The sequence below is a fragment of the Trichomycterus rosablanca genome, chromosome 14, assembly GCF_030014385.1.
Source record: "Trichomycterus rosablanca isolate fTriRos1 chromosome 14, fTriRos1.hap1, whole genome shotgun sequence".
Lineage (NCBI taxonomy): Eukaryota > Metazoa > Chordata > Actinopteri > Siluriformes > Trichomycteridae > Trichomycterus > Trichomycterus rosablanca.
The window spans coordinates 13,454,349-13,476,213 of NC_086001.1; the positions used below are offsets into that span (position 1 = coordinate 13,454,349).

Below are 21,865 nucleotides of genomic sequence, written 5' to 3' on the forward strand. Positions count from 1 at the left end.
ACTATGTAGGGAACATAATTAATTATGTAATACACTATCTAGTGCACTATGTAAGGAACACAAATCATCATCTAGTTATACTTTCTAGTGCACTATGTAGGGAACATAAATCCATAATCTGACATACAATCTAGTGTTGAGAGTAGCATAGTGAAATAGTGAAAGTGATCAGGAGTCAAGTGATTCTGAGGAAAGGTGAACACAGCTGAATGTTTTAATTAAAAAGTTTGAGTTTTAATTTTTAAGATTTGAGTTTTTGAAATGAAAACAGTTAAAATTAAATTAAATATTTAAAATATTTATATAAAAATTAGAATATTAAAATTTAAATTTTAACTTCTGTATGAACTAGTATATGCTTTTAATGTTATAAACATGTATTACATTATGCCATAAATGTACAATACTTCATATGTCATGTTATAATGGTAATAATAATATGTAAATTTTTCCAGAATCTTGCACATTTCATGCTCTTAATTCCAAATGTCCAGTATACTGCACACTGAATAACTCACAGTCCCCATGCAATTATTATTTTTTTGTATAATGTCTGAAATAATAAATGCTGAAATAAACAAGTGTTGTTACAGGATATTGTTTGTTTTTAAAATGTCCAATCTCAGGAGTGAGGAGGTTAAACTTTCCCCAACCTTTTAATCCTGTAATTATCGCGGTGGTTCCGGCACCACCCAAACACTTGGCTCAAAGCTAACCATGTCAGGACAGCATACACATTAACCAATGTCTTGACTCACCTTCATCTGGGGCTAATTCAGTGCCAAACCAGTGCATCTTCTGCATGTATTTTAAGGTGAGAGCAAACTAGATCCTTTGATGAACATGATGTAAACATTCTAAACTTCTCATAGACGGTTGGAAATAATAAAACCCTGGTCGGGACCCACATTTGCTGTGCGGAACTGACTAGAGTGACACAAATGCTGAAATAGAAAGTGCCTTACACCATTAACCTAGGTTTAAACCTGCTATTGAATCATCCTTTTGACAAGTTTGGCAGGTTCATCCAACTTCAGCATGGATTTTATCCCACAAACAACCAGAAGATGGATTGGTTACTTTAAATTACACCTAAATAAAAGAAAATAAGGTAATGTGTGAGTGACAGGGGCATAATTACAAAGGGGGCAGGGAGGGGGGCCCCTCCATGACATGAACTCAACCACGCACCTCACTTTAATTCATTCTGATCAGCTATCAGCATACAGCATATACAGTGTATCACAAAAGTGAGTACACCCCTCACATTTCTGCAGATATTTAAGTATATCTTTTCATAAGACAACACAGACAAAATGACATTTTGACACAATGAAAAGTAGTCTGTGTGCAGCTTATATAACAGTGTAAATTTATTCTTCCCTTAAAATAACTCAATATACAGCCATTAATGTCTAAACCACCGGCAACAAAAGTGAGTACACCCCTTAGTGAAAGTTCCTGAAGTGTCAATATTATGTGTGGCCACCATTATTTCCCAGAACTGCCTTAACTCTCCTGGTCATGGAGTTTACCAGAGCTTCACAGGTTGCCACTGGAATGCTTTTCCACTCCTCCATGACGACATCACGGAGCTGGCGGATATTCGAGACTTTGCGCTCCTCCACCTTCCGCTTGAGGATGCCCCAAAGATGTTCTATTGGGTTTAGGTCTGGAGACATGCTTGGCCAGTCCATCACCTTTACCCTCAGCCTCTTCAATAAAGTAGTGGTCGTCTTAGAGGTGTGTTTGGGGTCATTATCATGCTGGAACACTGTACTGCGACCCAGTTTCCGGAGGGAGGGGATCATGCTCTGCTTCAGTATTTCACAGTACATATTGGAGTTCATGTGTCCCTCAATGAAATGTAACTCCCCAACACCTGCTGCACTCATGCAGCCCCAGACCATGGCATTCCCACCACCATGCTTGACTGTAGGCATGACACACTTATCTTTGTACTCCTCACTGATTGCCACCACACATGCTTGAGACCATCTGAACCAAACAAATTAATCTTGGTCTCAGACCATAGGACATGGTTCCAGTAATCCATGTCCTTTGTTGACATGTCTTCAGCAAACTGCGGGCTTTCTTGAGTAGAGACTTCAGAAGAGGCTTCCCTCTGGGGTGACAGCCATGCAGACCAATTTGATGTAGTGTGCGGCGTATGGTCTGAGCACTGACAGGCTGACCCCCCACCTTTTCAATCTCTGCAGCAATGCTGACAGCACTCCTGCGCCTATCTTTCAAAGACAGCAGTTGGATGTGACGCTGAGCACGTGCACTCAGCTTCTTTGGACGACCAACGCGAGGTCTGTTCTGAGTGGACCCTGCTTTTTTAAAACGCTGGATGATCTTGGCCACTGTGCTGCAGCTCAGTTTCAGGGTGTTGGCAATCTTCTTGTAGCCTTGGCCATCTTCATGTAGCGCAACAATTCGTCTTTTAAGATCCTCAGAGAGTTCTTTGCCATGAGGTGCCATGTTGGAACTTTCAGTGACCAGTATGAGAGAGTGTGAGAGCTGTACTACTAAATTGAACACACCTGCTCCCTACGCACACCTGAGACCTAGTAACACTAACGAGTCACATGACATTTTGGAGGGAAAATGGCAAGCAGTGCTCAATTTGGACATTTAGGGGTGTAGTCTCTTAGGGGTGTACTCACTTTTGTTGCCGGTGGTTTAGACATTAATGGCTGTATATTGAGTTATTTTGAGGGAAGAATAAATTTACACTGTTATATAAGCTGCACACAGACTACTTTTCATTGTGTCAAAGTGTCATTTTGTCAGTGTTGTCCCATGAAAAGATATACTTAAATATCTGCAGAAATGTGAGGGGTGTACTCACTTTTGTGATACACTGTATATATATACAGTATATATATCTATATCTATATATATATTGGAAAGCACCTCACACTCTAGTGGCGTAACTAGGAGCTCATGGGCCCCAGTGCAAAAAAATTTTTTGTGCCCCCTCAACAAATTTCATATATATTTATATTTTTGAAATACCGTGTCCATTCACTGTCCACTCTATTAGACACTCCTACCTAGTTGGTCCACCCTGTAGATGTAAAGTCAGTGACGATCGCTCATCTATTGCTGCTGTTTGAATTGGTCATCTTCTAGACCTTCAGCAGTGGTCACAGGATGCTTGTCACAGGACGCTGTTGGCTGGATATATTTTTGGTTGGTGGACTATTGTCAGTCCAGCAGTGACAGTGAGGTGTTTAAAAACTCCAGCAGCACTGCTGTGTCTTATCCACTCATACCAGCACAACACACACTAACACACCACCACCATGTCAGTGTCACTGCAGTGCTGAGAATGATCCACCACCTAAATAATACCTGCTCTGTGGTGGTCCTAGGAGAGTCCTGACCATTGAAGAACAGCATGAAAGGGGGCTAACAAAGCATGCAGAGAAACAGATGGACTACAGTCAGTAATTGTAGAACTACAAAGTGTTTCTATATGGTAAGTGGAGCTGATAAATGGACAGTGAGTGTAGAAACAAGGAGATGGTTTTAATGTTATGGCTGATCGGTGTAAATTGTAATTTATTCATGCAGCTATATTTGCCTATCATTAGTAAATATTCCAATTAGAATTTGCCACTTTGCCACACACACCCACCCGCTTCAGCAATACTGTATTGTACAGCCTCGCCAATCAGGCTTGGTTGAATTCAGATTAATGTACAAAAGCAGAACAAAATACTTGTTTTTGAGTTACATTTCGTTTTTTATTGTTTCATTTACAATCAATGTAACAGCATGATTTTACACACAGTTCACTTACATTGAAAAATGACTGTCCAGTTTGATCAGGGTTGCATGATTCATGATAAAAACATAAAACTACACATCATCATCAAAACAACTCATTAACACAAAATTAATAACATAATGTAATATGCAGAACATTTGTACTGTTACTGTAACTCATGAATGCATTATTCAGTTCATTCTGGCCATAAGTAATAAATAATAATCTGGAATTGAAATCCTGCAGTTATTTACAAATGATCTAAACCGTTACTCACAGGTAATGTGAACAAAGAGAAAGTACAGATGAATAGTGAAGAGACAGACTGATATCATTGTTTTTACATGACAAGGAGAGATGAATTCATGTAAACTCAGTCTTATTAATCTGAATGTATATGATGGCTTTCCTATCAAGTGAAATGGTTTTTAATGCATTATGTAAATAAGGTTGTTACAAACATAACAGCTGATCTATGCCTACGTACAACTAAAAATCAGACAGAGAGTGACATGGTTTAAAAAACGAAGAACAATTGATGGAATGATACAGATAAATGTAACAATATTCCCTGCTCATTGGTCTGGTCTCTGCAGGATGGAGCAAATGTAAAGAATAAGACGGTAAAAAGTACACTAGCGAACCAGAGGCGGGGTTTCAAATACATCGTATCGAATCTCAGCTCTGCCTTCCGACTGGACTGGGCGGCTGCATGAACAACGATTGGCTGTTGTTCAGGGTTAGGGGTAAAAAGTCGGATCATAGGTCCTCATAACTGGGTGCAACTGCGGCCCCTGCTGGCTGACTGATGGCGCCTGCACAGGGCTGAGGAATAATGCTGATGGGGGTGTGGCCCTCCGTACACAGTGCCCGTCGGTGTATGAACTCGACTCGTGCAGGTGAAAAATGCAGTCTGTACTGCATTTTTGGAGGGGGCGTATGTCAGTTGAGAGGCGTCCTCAGTCAGCGGTGAAGGGTCGAATCAGTATAGAGGATGCTTTCAGGGTAATTGGACAGGACTAGATTGGGGGGGGAGAAAACTGGGGGGGGGGGGGGGGGGGGGGGAGAATGAGACAAAAACACAAACAAGCATAGTTGAAGTGAATGGCAGTGGATGGTCTGAATGCCAAATATAAGGGAGACATTTTCACCTTTCTTTACTGCACTCTGGTTTCCTCCCATTTCCCAAAAAACGTCAAAAAGAACAAGTGGATATAGGATGCTCGGGGCTGCCCAGGATGTGAGTGAATAAATAGGTAGATGAGTATATGATGCCCTGCGCAGGATGCATTTCCACCTTGCACCCAGTGATTCAGGATGGGGCAGCTACTGAATGTAAGCGAATTATATAATAAGCAAGAAGTGCTTCTATAAGAGACTTTACATCAGCTTTAAAGTAAAAAATATACCAGTCAGGGGGCACGGTGGCTATGTGGGTAGCACTGTCGCCTCACAGCAAGAAGGTCCTGGGTTCGATCCCCAGGTGGGGCGGTCTCCAGGTGTTCTCCACGTGTCTGCGTGGGTTTCCTCTGGGTGCTCCGGTTTCCTCCCACAGTCCAAAAACATGCAGCCAGGCTAATTGGAGACACTGAATTGTCCTATAGGTATCTACATTTACATTTTCAGCATTTAGCAGACGCCTTTATCCAAAGCGACTTACATTACAGTACAGTACTGTATACAGTCTGAGGAATTGAGGGTTAAGGGCCTTGCTCAAGGGCCCAACAGCAGAAACCTGGCAGTGGTGGGGCTTGAACCAGCAACCTTTGGATTACTAGTCCTGTACCTTAACCACTAGGCTACACCTTAACCTAGCCACTAGGATGCACAAACCTCCTAAACCTCTCAAGCCCGGATAAATAGGGAGGGTTGTGTCAGGAAGGCCATCCGGCGTGAAAACTGTGCCAAATCAATAATGCGGATCACGATCTGCCGGCGACCCCTAACGGGAGCAGCCGAGGAAATAGGATGGATAAAAGCCCAGGTGTGGCAATACAACGTGATATTGATATTATAATATTTTTGTATCATGAAACAAATTTCATTTATGGTTATAGTATGGTGTCTGTCTTTAATAACTCTTACATATCTGACTGGAAATACAATCCAATTATGAAAGCATTACCCCTGCTTTTTAAAATGAAATATGTAAATTAGGTTGGATAAACAACATTTGTAAATTCTTGATGTGTTTGTATTAATTTTTTGAACATTTGTTAGAGAAGTCTCAGCTAATCTACATTAATTATCATGCCTGTGTGCAGACCGCCTACTTTACCCATCTACCTTCTTCAAAATAACAATTTCACTACCATACAACACAAAAACTGTACCATATTTACAAATGCGTATTGAATATCAGTCCTTAAGAAGCAAACCAAATTCACAAAAACACAGAACTTCCTCTGCCAATAAATAGCCATAATTTCATTTGAATTCCAATTTCCTAGAAAAAGCTGGTTTTGAGTTTAATAGTGGGCGCGGCCTGGACGCTAGGTTGGGTCTGCCGAGCCATGGTCTTGGCTTTGCTGCTTGCCTGATTGGCCCTGATGGCCGACTCGAGGCGGGTCTTGAGGTCAGGTGCTGCCCCCATGACTGTCTTGAAGGCGACGGGGTACAACGGGCCGATACGCATTAAGTTCTGTAGAGCAAAATCGTGCAATGCCTTGGAGGTGGGCGTGGCACTGAAGAAGGCATTCTCATCCACCAGGTAGGAGATGAGTGTGGGAACAAGCAGAGCCAGCAGCTGAACCCCTGTTTAAGATAAAGAGAAAATATAGTGCATTAGATTAGCAGTAAAAGATAAATACAGTTAAGTAATTTAGGTAGCTTAATTTGTTTGTGTGCTCACTTTATCAGCCAAGGATAATACAGACACATTATATCCAGTAACTTCCAATCCCCTGTAAAGCCACTGGATGGCATAAAAATGAATTTAACCAATATATGGGGTATAGGGGTGTGTTAGTCCCAGATGTTCACATTATGAGCACTGACAGGTGAAGTGAATAACACTGATTATCTTTTCATCATGGCACCTGTTAGTGGTTGGGATATATTAGGCAGCAAGTGAACATTTTATCCTCAAAGTTGATGTTAGAAGCAGGAAAAATGACCAAGCGTAAGGATTTGAGCGAGTTTGACAAGGGCCAAATTGTAATGGCTAATGCAACTCTTGTGGGGTGTTCCCGGTCTGTAGTGGTCAGTATCTATCAAAAGTGGTCCAAGGAAGGAACAGTAGTAAAGCGGCGACAGGGTCATGGGCGGCCAAGGCTCATTGATGCACGTGGGGATTGAAGGCTGACCCGTGTGGTCCGATCCAACAGACGAGCTACTGTAGCTCAAATTGCTGAAGAAGTTAATGCTGGTTCTGATAGAAAGTTTGTTGCGTATGGGGCAGCAAAAGGGGGGCCAACACAATATTAGGAATGTGGTCATAATGTTATGCCTCATCGGTGTATGCTTGTTTCAGCAAGACAAGGCCAAGTCATATGCGTTTTACAATTGTGTGGCTTTGTAGTATGAGTGCTGGTGCTTGACTGGCCTGTCTGCAGTCCAGTTTCCTTTAAAAATGTGTAGTGCATAATGAAGTGCGATATCAATTATCAAGCAAATATATGAAGCAAAAATAGGAAAAAACCTCCACTTTCTAAACTAAAAAGTGGTTAACATGCCCGTCTTAACTTTTTCTAACTTGTTATAGCTGTCAAATTTAGAATATATAATAAAAAAACAACTAAATTATTATAAATATAACAAAACAACATTAAATATATTATTCTGTAATGTTTTAATTATATACAAGTTATCATTGCTATGTTTTTATTTACATTTATTACATTACATAACACTGAATGCAAGGCAATCATATCTGTGTAGATGCCCGACAGGCTGACAGCACCTCTGAGATTCTAATCTAGATGGCAGCAGTGGTGGGCAAGCGTAACAGACCGCTGCGCTACCAGTGCATCATGTTTTAAAGTGATAAATGGCGAGGTAGTTATTCAGTCATCTTTTACATAAGCAAGAGTCTCAGCAATTCGGACGGCCAGAGAATGTTTTATCTAGCACCCGAGTGAGCAGAACAGGTTTTGGCTTTGTGGGCAATCATCAGAGACGCATGTAGCTACAGGAAGCCAGTGGAGGTGATGCAGCAAAAATGTTTCTCATGAGCATTTTCACACAGACCTACTGTAACTGCTTATTTTTTTCATATACGTTTTTAAGCCCCTTTTACACTAATTCTGTATTGGAACAGAATAAAAACATATGGCATGTATATAAAAACATGTAATGCAAAGAAGGTTGCTACTCACTGTTTTGTTCCTCCCCCAAAGCCACCAAACCCTCGAGCACTTTGACTCCCTCCTGCAAGGCTTGAAGTTCGGCCGGGGTGTTGGGCCGTGAGCACTCTGCCGCCTTTAGCTTCTCCACTAATGCAGGAGCCAAAGCGTGAATGTAGGGAGTGGAGAGAGTGCGGTCAGAGTGCTGGAACACTGACAGCAGCAGCTGGTAACATCGTGCTTGCACCTGTGGTGTTTAGTAGGATCACAGAGATATTTTACACATATTAAACACAAAGAAGAAAATGATTTGATTCATACATTATACAAACCAAGAGCAATAGTAAACATAAGAGCAATGTTTTCTGGTATAGGCTTTGAGATGCTGCGACTGGTGGTCATTTTCAAAATGTATTCACATATACACTATATTGCCAAAAGTATTCACTCACCCATCCAAATCATTGAATTCAGGTGTTCCAATCACTTCCATGGTCATAGATGTATAAAAACAAGCACCTAGGCATGCAGACTGCTTCTACAAACATTAGTGAAAGAATGGGTCGCTCTCAGGAGCTCAGTGAATTCCAGCGTGGTACCGTGATAGGATGCCACCTGTGCAACAAGTCAGTTGTGAAATTTCCTCACTACTAAATATTCCACAGTCGACTGTCAGTGGTATTATAACAAAGTGGAAGCGACTGGGAATGACAGCAACGAAGTGTTAGACCACGTAAAATGACAGAGCGGGGTCAGCGGATGCTGAGGTGCATAGTGCGCAGAGGTCACCAACTTTCTGCAGAGTCAATCGCTACAGACCTCCAAACTTCATGTGGCCTTCAGATTATCTCAAGAACAGTGTGTAGAGAGCTTTAGGTAATGGGTTTCCATGGGCGAGCAGCTGCTCCCAACTTTGTGGGAACAGTTTGGGGATGGCCCCTTCCTGTTCCAACATGACTGCGCACCAGTGCACAAAGCAAGGTCCATAAAGACGTGGATGAGCGAGTTTGGTGTGGAAGAACTTGACTGGCCTGCACCCGCACAGAGTCCTGACCTCAACCCGATAGAACACCTTTGGGATGAATTAGAGCGGAGACTGTGAGCCAGGCCTTCTCGTCCAACATCAGTGTCTGACCTCACAAATGCGCTCCTGGAAGAATGGTCAAACATTCCCATAAACACACTCCTAAACCTTGTGGAAAGCCTTCCCAGAAGAGTTGAAGCTGTTATAGCTGCAAAGGGTTGGCCGACATCATATTAAACCCTATGGATTAAGAATGGGACGTCACTCAAGTTCATATGTGTGTGAAGGCAGACGAGCGAATACTTTTGGCAATATAGTGTGTTTGTAAAAATGTAAAAGATTGTATGGTTTACTCTCTTCCATCTTTGAGTACAGAAAATACAGAGGAAAGAAACATTAAACTACATCACTACTTTTAGTACTACATTAATTATTCTGGCCAGGGTCATGGCGGCTCCGGTCCTACCAGTAAACACTGGGTACAAGGCAGGAATACACTGAACAACATGGGAATCTATCACACAGCCAATCACGTCTGTGTAGACGCCTGACTGGATTTCAGCAGTAGTGGACCGCGGTGCCACCATAACTTAGAGAAAAAAACTTCTACTGATAGTGGCCATCCCAAAATCTGAAACCTTTAATCTACCTGCTTATATGTTGTTTTATATTACCTGAATTGAATACACTGTTTTCATTACAAATCCCAAAACTCAATGTTTGGCAACTACTTGACAACTAAAGTAGATCAAAGAGTGCTGAATATCATGGACTCCTCCACATACACTTGATCTAAACCCAACTGAGCATGTATCAGAGTAAACCAACCATTATATAACACAAGATCACAAGATGCTCTTATGAAGGAAAAGCATGAACCAACACCTTTTGCTGAGAACTTGTGAAGTCCATGACAGTTTGAATGCAAGCTGTCATTACAGCAAAAGTGGGAACATACACCAACCAGGCATAACATTATGACCACTGACAGATGAAGTGAATAACACTGTTTATCTCTTCATCACAGCACCTGTTAGTGGGTGGGATATATTAGGCAGCAAGTGAACATTTTATCCTCAAAGTTGATGTTAGAAGCAGAAAGCAAGCATAAGGATTTGAGCGAGTTTGACAAGGGCCAAATTGTGATGGCTAGACGACTGGGTCAGGCCTTGTGGGGTGTTCCCGGTCTGCAGTGGTCAGTATCTATCAAAAGTGGTCCAAGGAAGGAACAGTGGTAAACCGGTGACAGGGTCATGGGCGGCCAAGGCTCATTGATGCACGTGGGGAGTGAAGGTTGGCCCGTGTAGTCAGACCCAACAGACGAGCTACTGTAGCTCAAATTGCTGAAGAACTTAATGCTGGTTCTGATAGAAAGGAGTCAGAATACACAGTGCATCACAGTCTGTTGCGTGTGGGGCTGCAAAAGGGGGACCAACACAATATTAGGAAGGTGGTCATAATGTTATATATAAGATACTAAGAGATTTCGGAATTCATGTTCAACATTTACTTGCTTAATTGCTACTTATTATATGATTTGTAATGAAAACAATATATATACATTCAAGAAAAATACAAAATAGTATAATTTTTACTAGCGGTCTCATAGCTTTGCCCCCTTCTGTATGTACAGCCTTATAAATATTTGCCTCTACATAAACACACTACATTTTATTCATATAGTCTTTTTGATCTGCAAACAATCTGAGGGACACACTAATTTGAATGTATGCCAGACCTTTACCACTTCAAACTGGGCAAGCATTTTGTACACTATTACTTACCAGTGGGTTGCTGGAGTTAAGGCCGTTTCGGAAGCGCTCCATGCATCCTTTCTGTAAGCTGGTGACCCCGACCAGCTCAGTGCTGGCAGACACCAAAAACAGAGTAATTGCTGTCAGCATGCTCACCTCATCCATGCTGGGTCTCGACTCATCTGAGAGAAAAACAAATATCAAAGTTAAAAAGAAAATGACAAGCGAATACAAGGAAAGCCCTGGTACTAAACCAGTCACTCCACTCCACTGGAACACTGTGTTGATCTCACCTGGCTCTGAGTACTCCAGCACAGATGCCAGGCTACTTCTCACCACGCTGGTCCACTGCTTCTTGATCTCCTCTTCGCGACCCAGCGGGGATGTGATGATAGACCTAATAGCCTGCAGGGCAGCAGAGACAGGCATGGGCACCGCACCGTCAAGAGTCTTTACTGCTGTCTCCTTCAGCACCCCGCAGATTAGGAATAGAACAGTGGGAAGGATGGTCATGCTCCCTATTAACACAACAGAATGATCTTATGATTGTAGAAGATGAAATTGAGTAAACTGGTTACAAGTCTAAATGATATTATGATTGTAACAGATGAAATAAGTATAGTTACTAGTCTATATTAGTTTAGTCTATAGACAACGGAGGAAGGAAAGAGCCCGGCAACCTCGAGCTCTTACAATCCCTTGTGAAAAATGTCCAAGAATGTTTGCCTTAAGAACTGGCCTCATCAGCCATCAGAGAGCCAAACACTGACGGAGAACCAAGCATCGCACTGGATATCTATCCTCGGTCTACGTGGGGACGCCATAATAATAATTACTAGTCTAAACACAACAAGATAAAAACTATGGACTGTGTGAGCAGTGTGTCTGATATTGATACAGATACATACAGTCTATCAATAGTCGCCAACATTAATGTTAGTAATGTTATGTAATGTTAGTTTATGTATGTGACATTGGTTTAAACTTTAATGCCATAGCCCATATTTAAGTGGGTTTTTAAGCCCTAATGTTTTTAACTTTTAAATGTAAGTGGCAGCCTTGTAAAACATCATGTTTTTAAATTATTATTATTATTCAGGGTTTATTATTACCTTCATAATGCTATAAAGTGTTTAAGCCTGGATTATAAAATGAGTGTAAATAGATATAAAGGCATTGGTAATTTAGTGGTTAAGGTACTGGTAAAAGACCACACCACTGCTAGGACGCTGCTGTTGGGCCCCTGAGCAATACAGTACCACTGAGATCTGGAGTATGAATCTCAGCAGTGCCAGTCAGGCAACCGGCTATATCTGATGGAGGGAGGGTGTGGCCGAAAAGCCCAGCCATTGGGAAAGGCACTTGTCAGTGCGCTCTCTGTGCTGGTCCTAAGGTCCGGATTAAAATAAGAACAATTGTGTCAGGAAGGGCAGTTCAGATATATGACTAGAATTACCCACTGTGGCAACCCCTAATTACCGGAGCAGCTAAAAGAAAAACAGAAAATAACATTTTGATAGATAGTTGAACATAGTTGAATAGTCTTGGACCATTTAAATGTAAAGTGTAGTCTGTGACAACACAGTAATTCCTGCTTGGGGTTGAATACTGAACACGTAAATAGAGAGAGGTCAATATAGAAAACCTAATATAAGCTAAAAGAAGCACATCACTTTTAACCAATCTAGTGATCAACCCTTAACAGAAAGCTGCTCTGATTATCCTGAATCTCTGTTCATTTTTCATGAGACTGAGTGTCTGAGTCTGTTCTGTGGGGGCGCTAATCTAGCAAAAAACAGGCCTTATTGAAAATGTGAGAATTATGATGCAAAAATTAGAGCATGTTATGTAAATTGTGTGTGTGTGTCTGTGTGTGTGTGTGTGTGTGTACCCGCTGGAGAGCAGAGTGTGGGCAGCTCTGCCAGGATGCCTACAGCAGCTGCCAGCAGGCGGTTGCTGTGTTCCGAGAGCTGCTGAGGTTTGGCAGGTACATGGCTGGGTGAGTCAGATGCTTTGGCGTTGATCTGAGGCAAGTGACGCACCAAGAGGAACACCAGAAGCTCCATGGCAGCAAAGACCAAAGATTTCCCTGGTTGAAGCTCCCCGGAGTCTGAGCCTTCTCCCAGGGGTTCTGTTGATTCCTTCTCACCACTCTTTTCATCACCTGAGAGACACACGTTACGCTCTTAGATTAACGCAAATGCAATGTGAACTGAAAAACATGCAATAAGCTGCTTGAGCTGCTTACACAAAGGGTTGCCTTGTAGGAGAATTCTAACTGACATCAAACTTTAGAAGGCAGATTATTCAGACGCTCTAGTTAGAAAGCTATTACGTCGCCGCAGCTTTAGCACACCAAGCTAACAAATTAGCCTCAGGCCATTTAAACCAGTGGGCTGAGGCCATCCAACACAATAGCATGCCAGCTAACCTCTCCATCCATATAACCAAAAACTGTTAAATTGTTACTGACAAACCCAAAATTGACCCACAAAGAAATTACACTTCATAAAAAATTTTTAATTTTAAAATAGAGAGCTCACTAGGTTTTGAGACAGACCCAAATGACTTGTGTGCGATCTAACACAGGGTCTGCTATGCATAGTAGTGGATTTTTTAAATGTTCTAATCAATCACAGATGGATATATGGATTTATCTAATCATCCCCAAATCAATCAACTGACCTATCAAAGCCATGACTCATTTCTCCACCAATCTATGGATCCATCCATCTAACCATTAATGGAAGCATTAACATTCCAGGGCCCTCCTACAAATCCAAGGATCCTTCAAGTCAAGTAGTTTTATTTATCATGTGCACAGCATTCCAGACACCTTTGTACCCTGAAATTCCTGAGGTGAGAGACAGGTAACCCATGCTGTACAGAGGATTTGGAATGAATGGAATGAATACACAGCAGCAGATTCTGACAATGTAACATATTTACTGGTATAACAATAAAGTTCTACTCCTAATTAGTGTAGCAGATCAAAAGTGACCAAAGTGACTGGAAAAACTTGGTAAACAAATCGTGTGCCGAATTAGTGCAGTCCGATGTGATCTTAGAGGCCTTGTTAGGGCCAATGTTTGACTATTTTTACATGATAAGTTTTGCGCTGATTGGCGCCTACCACAGTGTTTAAGCCTTTCACATGATACGTCATCATTTGGAGACATGAGAAGATAAAGTACATGGGCTCTGACCATTCTTGACCAATCAACACATTCATCTGGTCAATTATATCCAACCAATCCATGGATTTCTCAAACAATTCCACTAACCAATCATCCTTGATTGATTTTAGGGATCCACCCACTCTCTCTAGCCATGGACTGATGCCTTTGCATATAGAGAAATCTACCTCCATCCATGTATGCACCTATCCATGTATGGGCCAGTGATAGCTCAGTGGTTAAGGTACTGGACTAGTAAACAGAAGGTTGCCGGTTCAAGCCCCGCCACCACCAAGTTGCCACTGTTGGGTCCCTGAGCAAGGCCCTTAACCCTCAGTTGCTCATTGTGTAAGTCGCTTTGGATAAGTTTACTTACTTTTAGAGCTCCTGAGTTGCTCCAGATGTTCATGAGCTGAGCGAATGGTCTCCTGGACCACAGTCATCACCTGCAGCTGCACGCTGGGAGGGTCTCGTGTTAATAACAGCCTGTGAAGAACGTTTAGCAGCTCCACAGCGAGCAACTACAAAACATGCAAACAAATCAGTTACGATTCAGCCAAAGCAGGTATACAGTAACATAGCTTAATAAATAATAGATAAGATGTAACTGCAAATTTTTTCTTTAATTTGTCATATCTGTGCTAAACAAGATAATGCATTTTGTATCCTTCCTAACGACGCTATTATCATGCTCACCTGGTCCTCTGCAATGTGTTTTCTAGCGCGTGGGCACTCAAGCAGCGTGCCCAAGGCCTGCAGACAAGACATCACTCGCTCGATGGGCTCCTCAGGCCGCGGAAAACACAGGAACTCGATGCTTATGCCTGGTGAGGAAAGAACTTTTACTAAAGCTTTTACTAAAAATTTGGATCTGGCGCCCAGGGGTCAGCAAAGGCATTGTAACCAGTCTGCATCTATGTAGTCCTATACACAGCAAGCGTCCATGCACTGCGAGTTCTGATATCATTCCATAGCTGTTCTGTGGGATAAGACCAGACAGCCTAGCCTTTGCATACATTAATGAGCCTTGGGTGCCCACAGCCCTGTCGCAGTTACCGGTTGCCTTCCCTGGATGACCTTTGCTAGGTATTAACAAACGGCATACTAGGAACACTCTACAAGATTGTTTTGGAGATGCTGTGACCCAGTCAACTAGCCATCACTATATGGGGCCCTTGTCAAAGTCACTTACGGTTGCTCAATTTTCCTGCTTCAAACACAACAGTTTCAAGATGTGATTGCTCAAATGCTGCTCAAAATATCCCAACCATTGCAAGTGCCTTTGTAATAAGAGTTGCTAAATGTTATTGACTCCATCTGTCAGTGCTTTTACTGTTGAGGCTGATCGGTTTATGTACACTATTATTCTAAAAGAGACTCACCCAAGAGCAGATGCATTTTGTCTTTGACCAGCTCATCATGGCTTTTGCTGGGAGCAGGAGGTCCGTGTGGAAACAGTGAAGGTCCTGTTGTGGTATTTTGGGGTTCTTCCAAACCTTCATGAGTCCCAAAGTCAGTGGTGTTGAGCCACAGGGCCACAGCATGCAATATGGGGGCCCAAGAGCTCCGGTAGTGCAGGCGTGCTGTGTCTATGGTCTCCGGAGTGTAAAATGCCCCACCTGTGCAGAAACAAGGGTTTCCTTTACACATTCAGTCAGAAGTGGGAGACTCTCTCATTATTTGTTGTCATTTATTAATCAATTCCTTCTCATTAGGGATTCAGTTGTTCTGGAGCTACCTGACAACAGTGGGTTCATGGTACAAATACAACCTAAATAGTACATTACGCCACAGCAGGGCAATACAAGACACTTACACCTAGGGGCAATTTGGATTACCCAGTCAACCTTTTGAAATGTTTTAGTAAATAGAAAAAGCAGAATGCCTGCAGTGTACAAATTGACCACCATACAGAGAGTGACAAATGAATAAGAATGAAATCTAGGTCTCTAGGACCCTGGAGCTGTCAGACACCAACCCTACCTGCCACCACACTCCTCCTACCATTACCAAACCCAGTCTAATTAGATCTGCCTACCAAAAGGGAGCTCAAATAAAAGCAAAAAGACTGGAGAACATGAAAGCAAATGAAGCAGCTGTCTATTAACTGTCATTGAATTGAATCATACCATGCAACAGTAATGATTACACAACAGAAGGAAAGTGTAGGAGAGTGATACCTTCTGGAGGCAGCTGGCTGGCGAACTCAGCCGGCAGTGTGAGCAAAGCATAGTCTCTGAGCGCTGCTAGCCAAAGACGGCTCAAACAGGGCAGCTCGGGCTGGACTAGCGTGATCAGACTATCTGCGGGAAGCACGTCACCCAGGTCCTCCTCCTCATCATCCTCACTGTTCCGTACGATGCGTGCTGGCTTTGTATCCGCCTCCTTCTTCAGTTTCATAGACACCACATAGACCTTATGGTAGGAGAGCACGTTTAATTGTTGAACATAAATGCGTAACAATGCAGAGTATAATATGAATATCAGATGCTCTACATAAAAAAAAAAAAGAGTCATGCTAGTTCACCAGTGCTGAGATTCAAACCCGGATCTACACTGACTTAGTCGGCTATGTTTGAGGCGGGGGTGGGTTGGCGGAAGCCCTGTGATTGACTGGCACCCTGTCCAGGGTGTTCCAACCTTGTGCTTAGTGTTTTCTGGCAAAACCATCCTGCCGCAGCCCAGACATTAATAAAGTGGTTGATTAAAATGGAATGAAACAAGTTCTCAAAAATTAGATGTGATATTCAGTTGGCAGTTTGTGCCAGTATCTGCTCAATGCCAACACTCAGATTGAAACAAGCCAATTTACAACTAAGTTATGTTAACTCATTATTTAATGCAGGTAACTTTCACATCTACACAGGCTTATGTGACCACTAGATTATTCTTGGTAAGGTTTTGCAAGCGTATCTAGTAATGGCTTGGCAATCACTCATTCCTACCAATCTTTAATTTCCGATCATCAAAAAAGCAAAAACATATGTTCACTTACGAAATAGCAGAGGTGTTCATGTTGTATAAGCCTAAACTGTTATTTATGCTTTTGTCATGATTCCCAAGAATGATTCACCCAGCAGAATCATTTAGAGTTGTGAATAAATCATTGATAAAATAGTTTGCAACACAATGGGAAAAATGATCCACATAAACTTGGGGTTTGTTACCTCTGCCCAGGCTTTGAGCACAGCCAGTTTCTCCATGGTGGTGGCACTTTCACTATACAGCTGGCTGGATGAGCCCTTGCCGGCCTGCACTTTGTCCAGTGATGATACCAACAGGTTGTGCACACGCCGGAGATCATTGAGATCACTGACGACACCACTGCCAATCCACGCACTGCACACCTGGACAAAAACAAAAACAAAAACAGGTGAGTATGTTAAAAGGATTGCCAGATGCCAAACATGGTAAAATCAGATAATGGAAGGTGTTTCCTACATTATGGTGCAACAAGCTAGCTGCTGATTTGTAAACAAACTAAAAGCCTACATAATTGTAGATACATTGCTTTGCTACTAATCTCATCTTGGACCTCAGTAAACCATAATCTAATGATAAGACTCAGGCAAATCCATTCATGTTCATGTGTTCTCAGTTCATGTACTGATTATGTCTGTATTTATGTGTTCTATTAAAAAATACACGTAGGAGTCAAGCAACAAAAACGTGTCAAGTGGGAGTGGTACCTGGTACGTCACATATAGCCTGAAGCTTTGAAAAAGACTCCTCAAAGAATGAGTGACAATGTAAATCAGCAGTAATAAACTCACACTTTGTCAAAAGCATAATCAGACAAGTCAAGGACTATAAATCTATTAGAATGATCCTTAAAGTGGTATGCTTTTATTACTCATGAATCCTTCTCTACAAGGGCAAACAAAGACAGTTGCAGATCAAATAGCAGTGATGACATCAGTTCACATGCTGGCATGTCCTTACTTAGCCAGAAACCCTGCAGGTATAATAAATAATCCAGCATCTTCTGTATCTATATCCTAAGTACTTTCATCATATTGAGAAAAGAATTGAAATCTTATTTACTTATAATGGGAGTCTAAGGGTAAATGAGGCACACAAGAGACATTCCCCTTAAAAATGGCTGACAAACTGTTAAACCAATACTTCACTATTTTTAAAGACAGTATTAAAGAAACACTTTGAATGTAATAGAAATGGAACGTGCAGGTGTAGTAGAATTTTGTAGATTTACTGTCATTTTAGCAACTGTGGTTACATACATGACGTATACTTTAAGACATGACATTTTATTATCTTCTAAAATAACAGTTTTGGTATTAAATTTCATATTTCCATAAGGTACTGTATGTTTTTGTGAAGTTGAAATCTAGTATTTTCTTAATGGATTGTGAAGGTGAGTGCTGCTGAGTTGGGATTAATGAGGGCTCTATCTTTACCTGGCAGGCTTTGGCTGTGATGTCAGAGGGAGTGTCAGGAGAAAAAGCAGGACGGAGGGCAGCACCAACCTGTAATGAAGACACACATTGTGTCACAAACAGAATAACTCATGTATTCAAAAAGCAAGAATGCAACATAAGTGCAGAGAAGCATTGCTTAACCCTGAACCTTCAAGTGTAAAAGAGCTCTAGAAGTACTGTGCAGAGCTGTTAGATTGACAAACGACTCTGCAAAACTCCATAAATCAGTGTCAAGAGTGGCCAATGTTGAGTCTGGAGTATGGAGTTTGCTAAGTGACATATAAAAGACTCTGGACGCATGAAGAAAAAGATTTTCTGGTCTGATGAGATGAAAATTAAAGTCTGGAGAAAACAGGCACTGCTCATCTTCCCTAAAGTCAAACATGATGCTTTGAAAGTGCTTCTTAGTGCAAGGACAGTGAGACTGGCAAAGAATGAGACTTCACATACTTGAAGAAATCCTAAGGTCATATTTCCTCTTTTAACTGCCAATATAACACTGAAGTGACTTTGAGGCAAGTCTGAATGTAGCCCAAAAAAAGCCCAGACTTAAACCTAATCAAACATCTGGGGAAAAGTCTAAGATTGGCAGTTCACAGATGCTCGCCAACCAATCTGCCAAGCTTTAACCAAGCTTTAAATGGTCTGCTATGAAGAATGAGATAAATTGCCCAAATCCAGGTTTGCAAAGCTTCTACAACGTTTTCACAAAAGTGAATAGACTTTTGTTTTTTTAATATTTTAAAATATGAAAAACACCCATCTTAACTAATGCTGATTCAACTTGTGGGTGATTAAGTGTTGACTGATGAAAAATTGCAATTATGTCCATTTAACAGTGTGCAAAAAGTCAGGGGGTCCAGATACGTTCTGAATCCACTTTATGTACTCAACTTTTACTTAAAATGCTTGTGTAAGTGGTATCACTGCTGTGTGTATAAAGGTTTACACTTTTATATGTAAGTGAATGGATATGGTTCCTTAAAACCTGACATTAGACTCACATTGGCCTGGTACTGTTCCAAGATCACATGACCAGGGAACTCGGGCTCAGGTACTGAGGCAAATTTCTTGATGATATCCTCCAGGGCCTGCAGTCCGGCCATGCGCAGCTGATTGCTGTGGTCCGTGGCAGCCATAAAGGCCATTCGGATCAGATCTGACAGATGCAGGACTAACAGATCACCTGGAATGATAAATCGAATATGTTAAGATAATAAGGTTTAATAAAAAATTAATTAAGGGTCAATTAGGCTTACAAGAAGAATTCCTGATCATATGTCATAAGGAGATCTTACTTTACCTTTAGGGTTTTTGGCTCTGGCAGTCCGGGCAGCAGCCAAATCAAAGTGGGTTTTATCTGCGTTCTCACATAAGTGAATGATGCGGCAGAGACAGTCAGCAGCAAACACACGTGTCACCCAGCGGGGGGCGACAGAGGGCTTTGACTTATCATCATCACCCAGTCCTGTAAACATTATGTCGTCGTCCATTTCATCCTTCTTTTCCGAGTCATCGCCCTCTCTTCCCACTTGAAATGTCACTGGACCTCCAACCTCTGCAAGGCAAAGAAGTATTACAGATCTTGCAGATAAGAAGCTATACATTAATCAGTTTTCAACAAATTTAGACCAATTGTTCTTATTATGCAGCACAATTTATTAATTAATTTATTTATTAGGATTTTAATGTCATGTTTTACACACTTTGGTTACATTCATGACAGAAACGGTAGTTACAGGTTACACAAGATTCATCAGTTCACAAGTTTAATGTCAAACACAGTCATGGACAACTTTGTATCTCCAATTTACCTCACTTGCACGTCTTTAGACTGTGGGAGGAAACCGGAGCTCCCGGAGGAAACCCACGCAGACACTAGGAGAACATGCAAACTCCACACAGAAAGGACGCAGATTGCTCCAACTGGGAATCAAACCCAGGACCTTCTTGCTGTGAGAGGACAGTACTACTCACCAAGCACTACTCGGTTATGCACTAGGGTGGAGTAGTGTTTGTGCACAGGTGAATAAACATGCTATTTACATACAATTTGACATTGTGTGCGGACTGAGACACAGCCCTCGACCCTGCCAACTAAAGCAGTATCCTCTCTCCATGTGCAATCCAATACAGCAAGTTCTTATTGGGGTCACCACAGACTTGTCACAATTTTTGAGCAGGATGCTTTTTCTGATGCAACTGTCCAAATTTTTATCCATGCTTGGGATGGCAGTTTTTTTATTGTATTAAATAATTTTACAGAAAGTATTTTAAAACATTTAAACAGTAGAATGATCAATCAATAAAGAAGTTAAGAAAAATGCCCAAAAGGTGGTAGATTGTTACATCCACAACCCAGATGTTGCAGCTCTGTTCACAGAGTTTATGTAAATATGCTGTTACTTTAATGCTGTAATGTACGTACGTGAAAACATTTTGCACAACTTGGATATTCACATTTATGGCTCTTAGCAGATGCCTTTATCCGAAGCAACTTACAGTTGTAGCTAATAAGAATGTAAGCAGTTGGGAGTTAAGGACCTTGCTAAACAGTGGCAACATTCTGATTACTAGTCCAGTATCTTAACTGCTGAGCTACTACTTATATAACATACCTTTTTGAAGGCTATATTAGTTACATAGCAAAACAAATAGTCGGACATGAAATGCAGTGAGCGTTCGTTTCTCCAGTGTGTCTTTAGCAAGTAGGATAACAGTCCGTTGTTTTGCTAAGATTGCTACCACTGTGTGTCACGGGGTGCGTCGTGGTTCACCCGCGACAAGAATTTTGGGACTATATCGATTTATACTTTAATGTTGCCAACAACGCCACCTAGCTCTAGGAACTAAAATTTTTATATTTATAAGGAAGGTTTTTTTTTCTTTAGGTCTAAGCAAACACAATGTTTTAAAACCACAGGTTCATCTTGACTGCTCGCACCCCAGATCAAAAAGAACCTGTGGTTTTAAAACATTGTGTTTGCTTAGACCTACAGAAAACAAAAAACCTTCCTTATAAATATAAAAATTTGAGTTCCTAGAGCTCGTTAAACCCCTAGGTGGCGTTGTTGGCAACATTAAAGTATAAATCGATATAGTCCCAAAATTCTTGTCGCGGGTGAACAACGATGCACCCCGTGACATATTTTGGCGTCAGTCGGCAGGATCTGGGTATTGCGAGCGGTTCAGGTGGCCTACCACTGTGTATGCTACTAGTTTTAGTCCTTGAGTGTGTGTACATCTTCGCATCCTTTGAATTGCGTCGCTTTACACAACAACAAATTTAGTTGGGCGCTCCCCTCCCCCCACTTATAAACATCTTCCTGCAGTTACACAGGCTGCTACATGTGCAACCAGCTACAGGAGGGTACATCTGATCGACTCCATTATAAACAAATGAACAGACAG

The 21,865-nt window shown here is 41.6% G+C and overlaps 1 protein-coding gene across 1 annotated transcript in view; it reads right to left on the reverse strand.

The window, feature by feature from the left end:
• Positions 1-3,746: 3,746 nt before the first annotated feature.
• The window catches only part of heatr5b (HEAT repeat containing 5B), a 42,617-nt gene continuing 24,498 nt past the window's right edge, over positions 3,747-21,865 (reverse strand). Inside the window, exons 24-36 of the mRNA XM_063008628.1 lie at positions 19,758-20,012; positions 19,459-19,640; positions 18,434-18,502; positions 17,183-17,362; positions 16,196-16,430; positions 15,398-15,634; positions 14,712-14,839; positions 14,392-14,536; positions 12,731-13,003; positions 11,133-11,357; positions 10,870-11,021; positions 8,095-8,308; positions 3,747-6,532 (exon numbers count right to left, since the gene is read on the reverse strand). Of these exons, the coding sequence (XP_062864698.1) occupies positions 6,225-6,532; positions 8,095-8,308; positions 10,870-11,021; positions 11,133-11,357; positions 12,731-13,003; positions 14,392-14,536; positions 14,712-14,839; positions 15,398-15,634; positions 16,196-16,430; positions 17,183-17,362; positions 18,434-18,502; positions 19,459-19,640; positions 19,758-20,012 (2,603 nt within the window). The 3' untranslated portion in view covers positions 3,747-6,224. The remainder of the gene's footprint in view (positions 6,533-8,094; positions 8,309-10,869; positions 11,022-11,132; positions 11,358-12,730; positions 13,004-14,391; positions 14,537-14,711; positions 14,840-15,397; positions 15,635-16,195; positions 16,431-17,182; positions 17,363-18,433; positions 18,503-19,458; positions 19,641-19,757; positions 20,013-21,865) is intronic.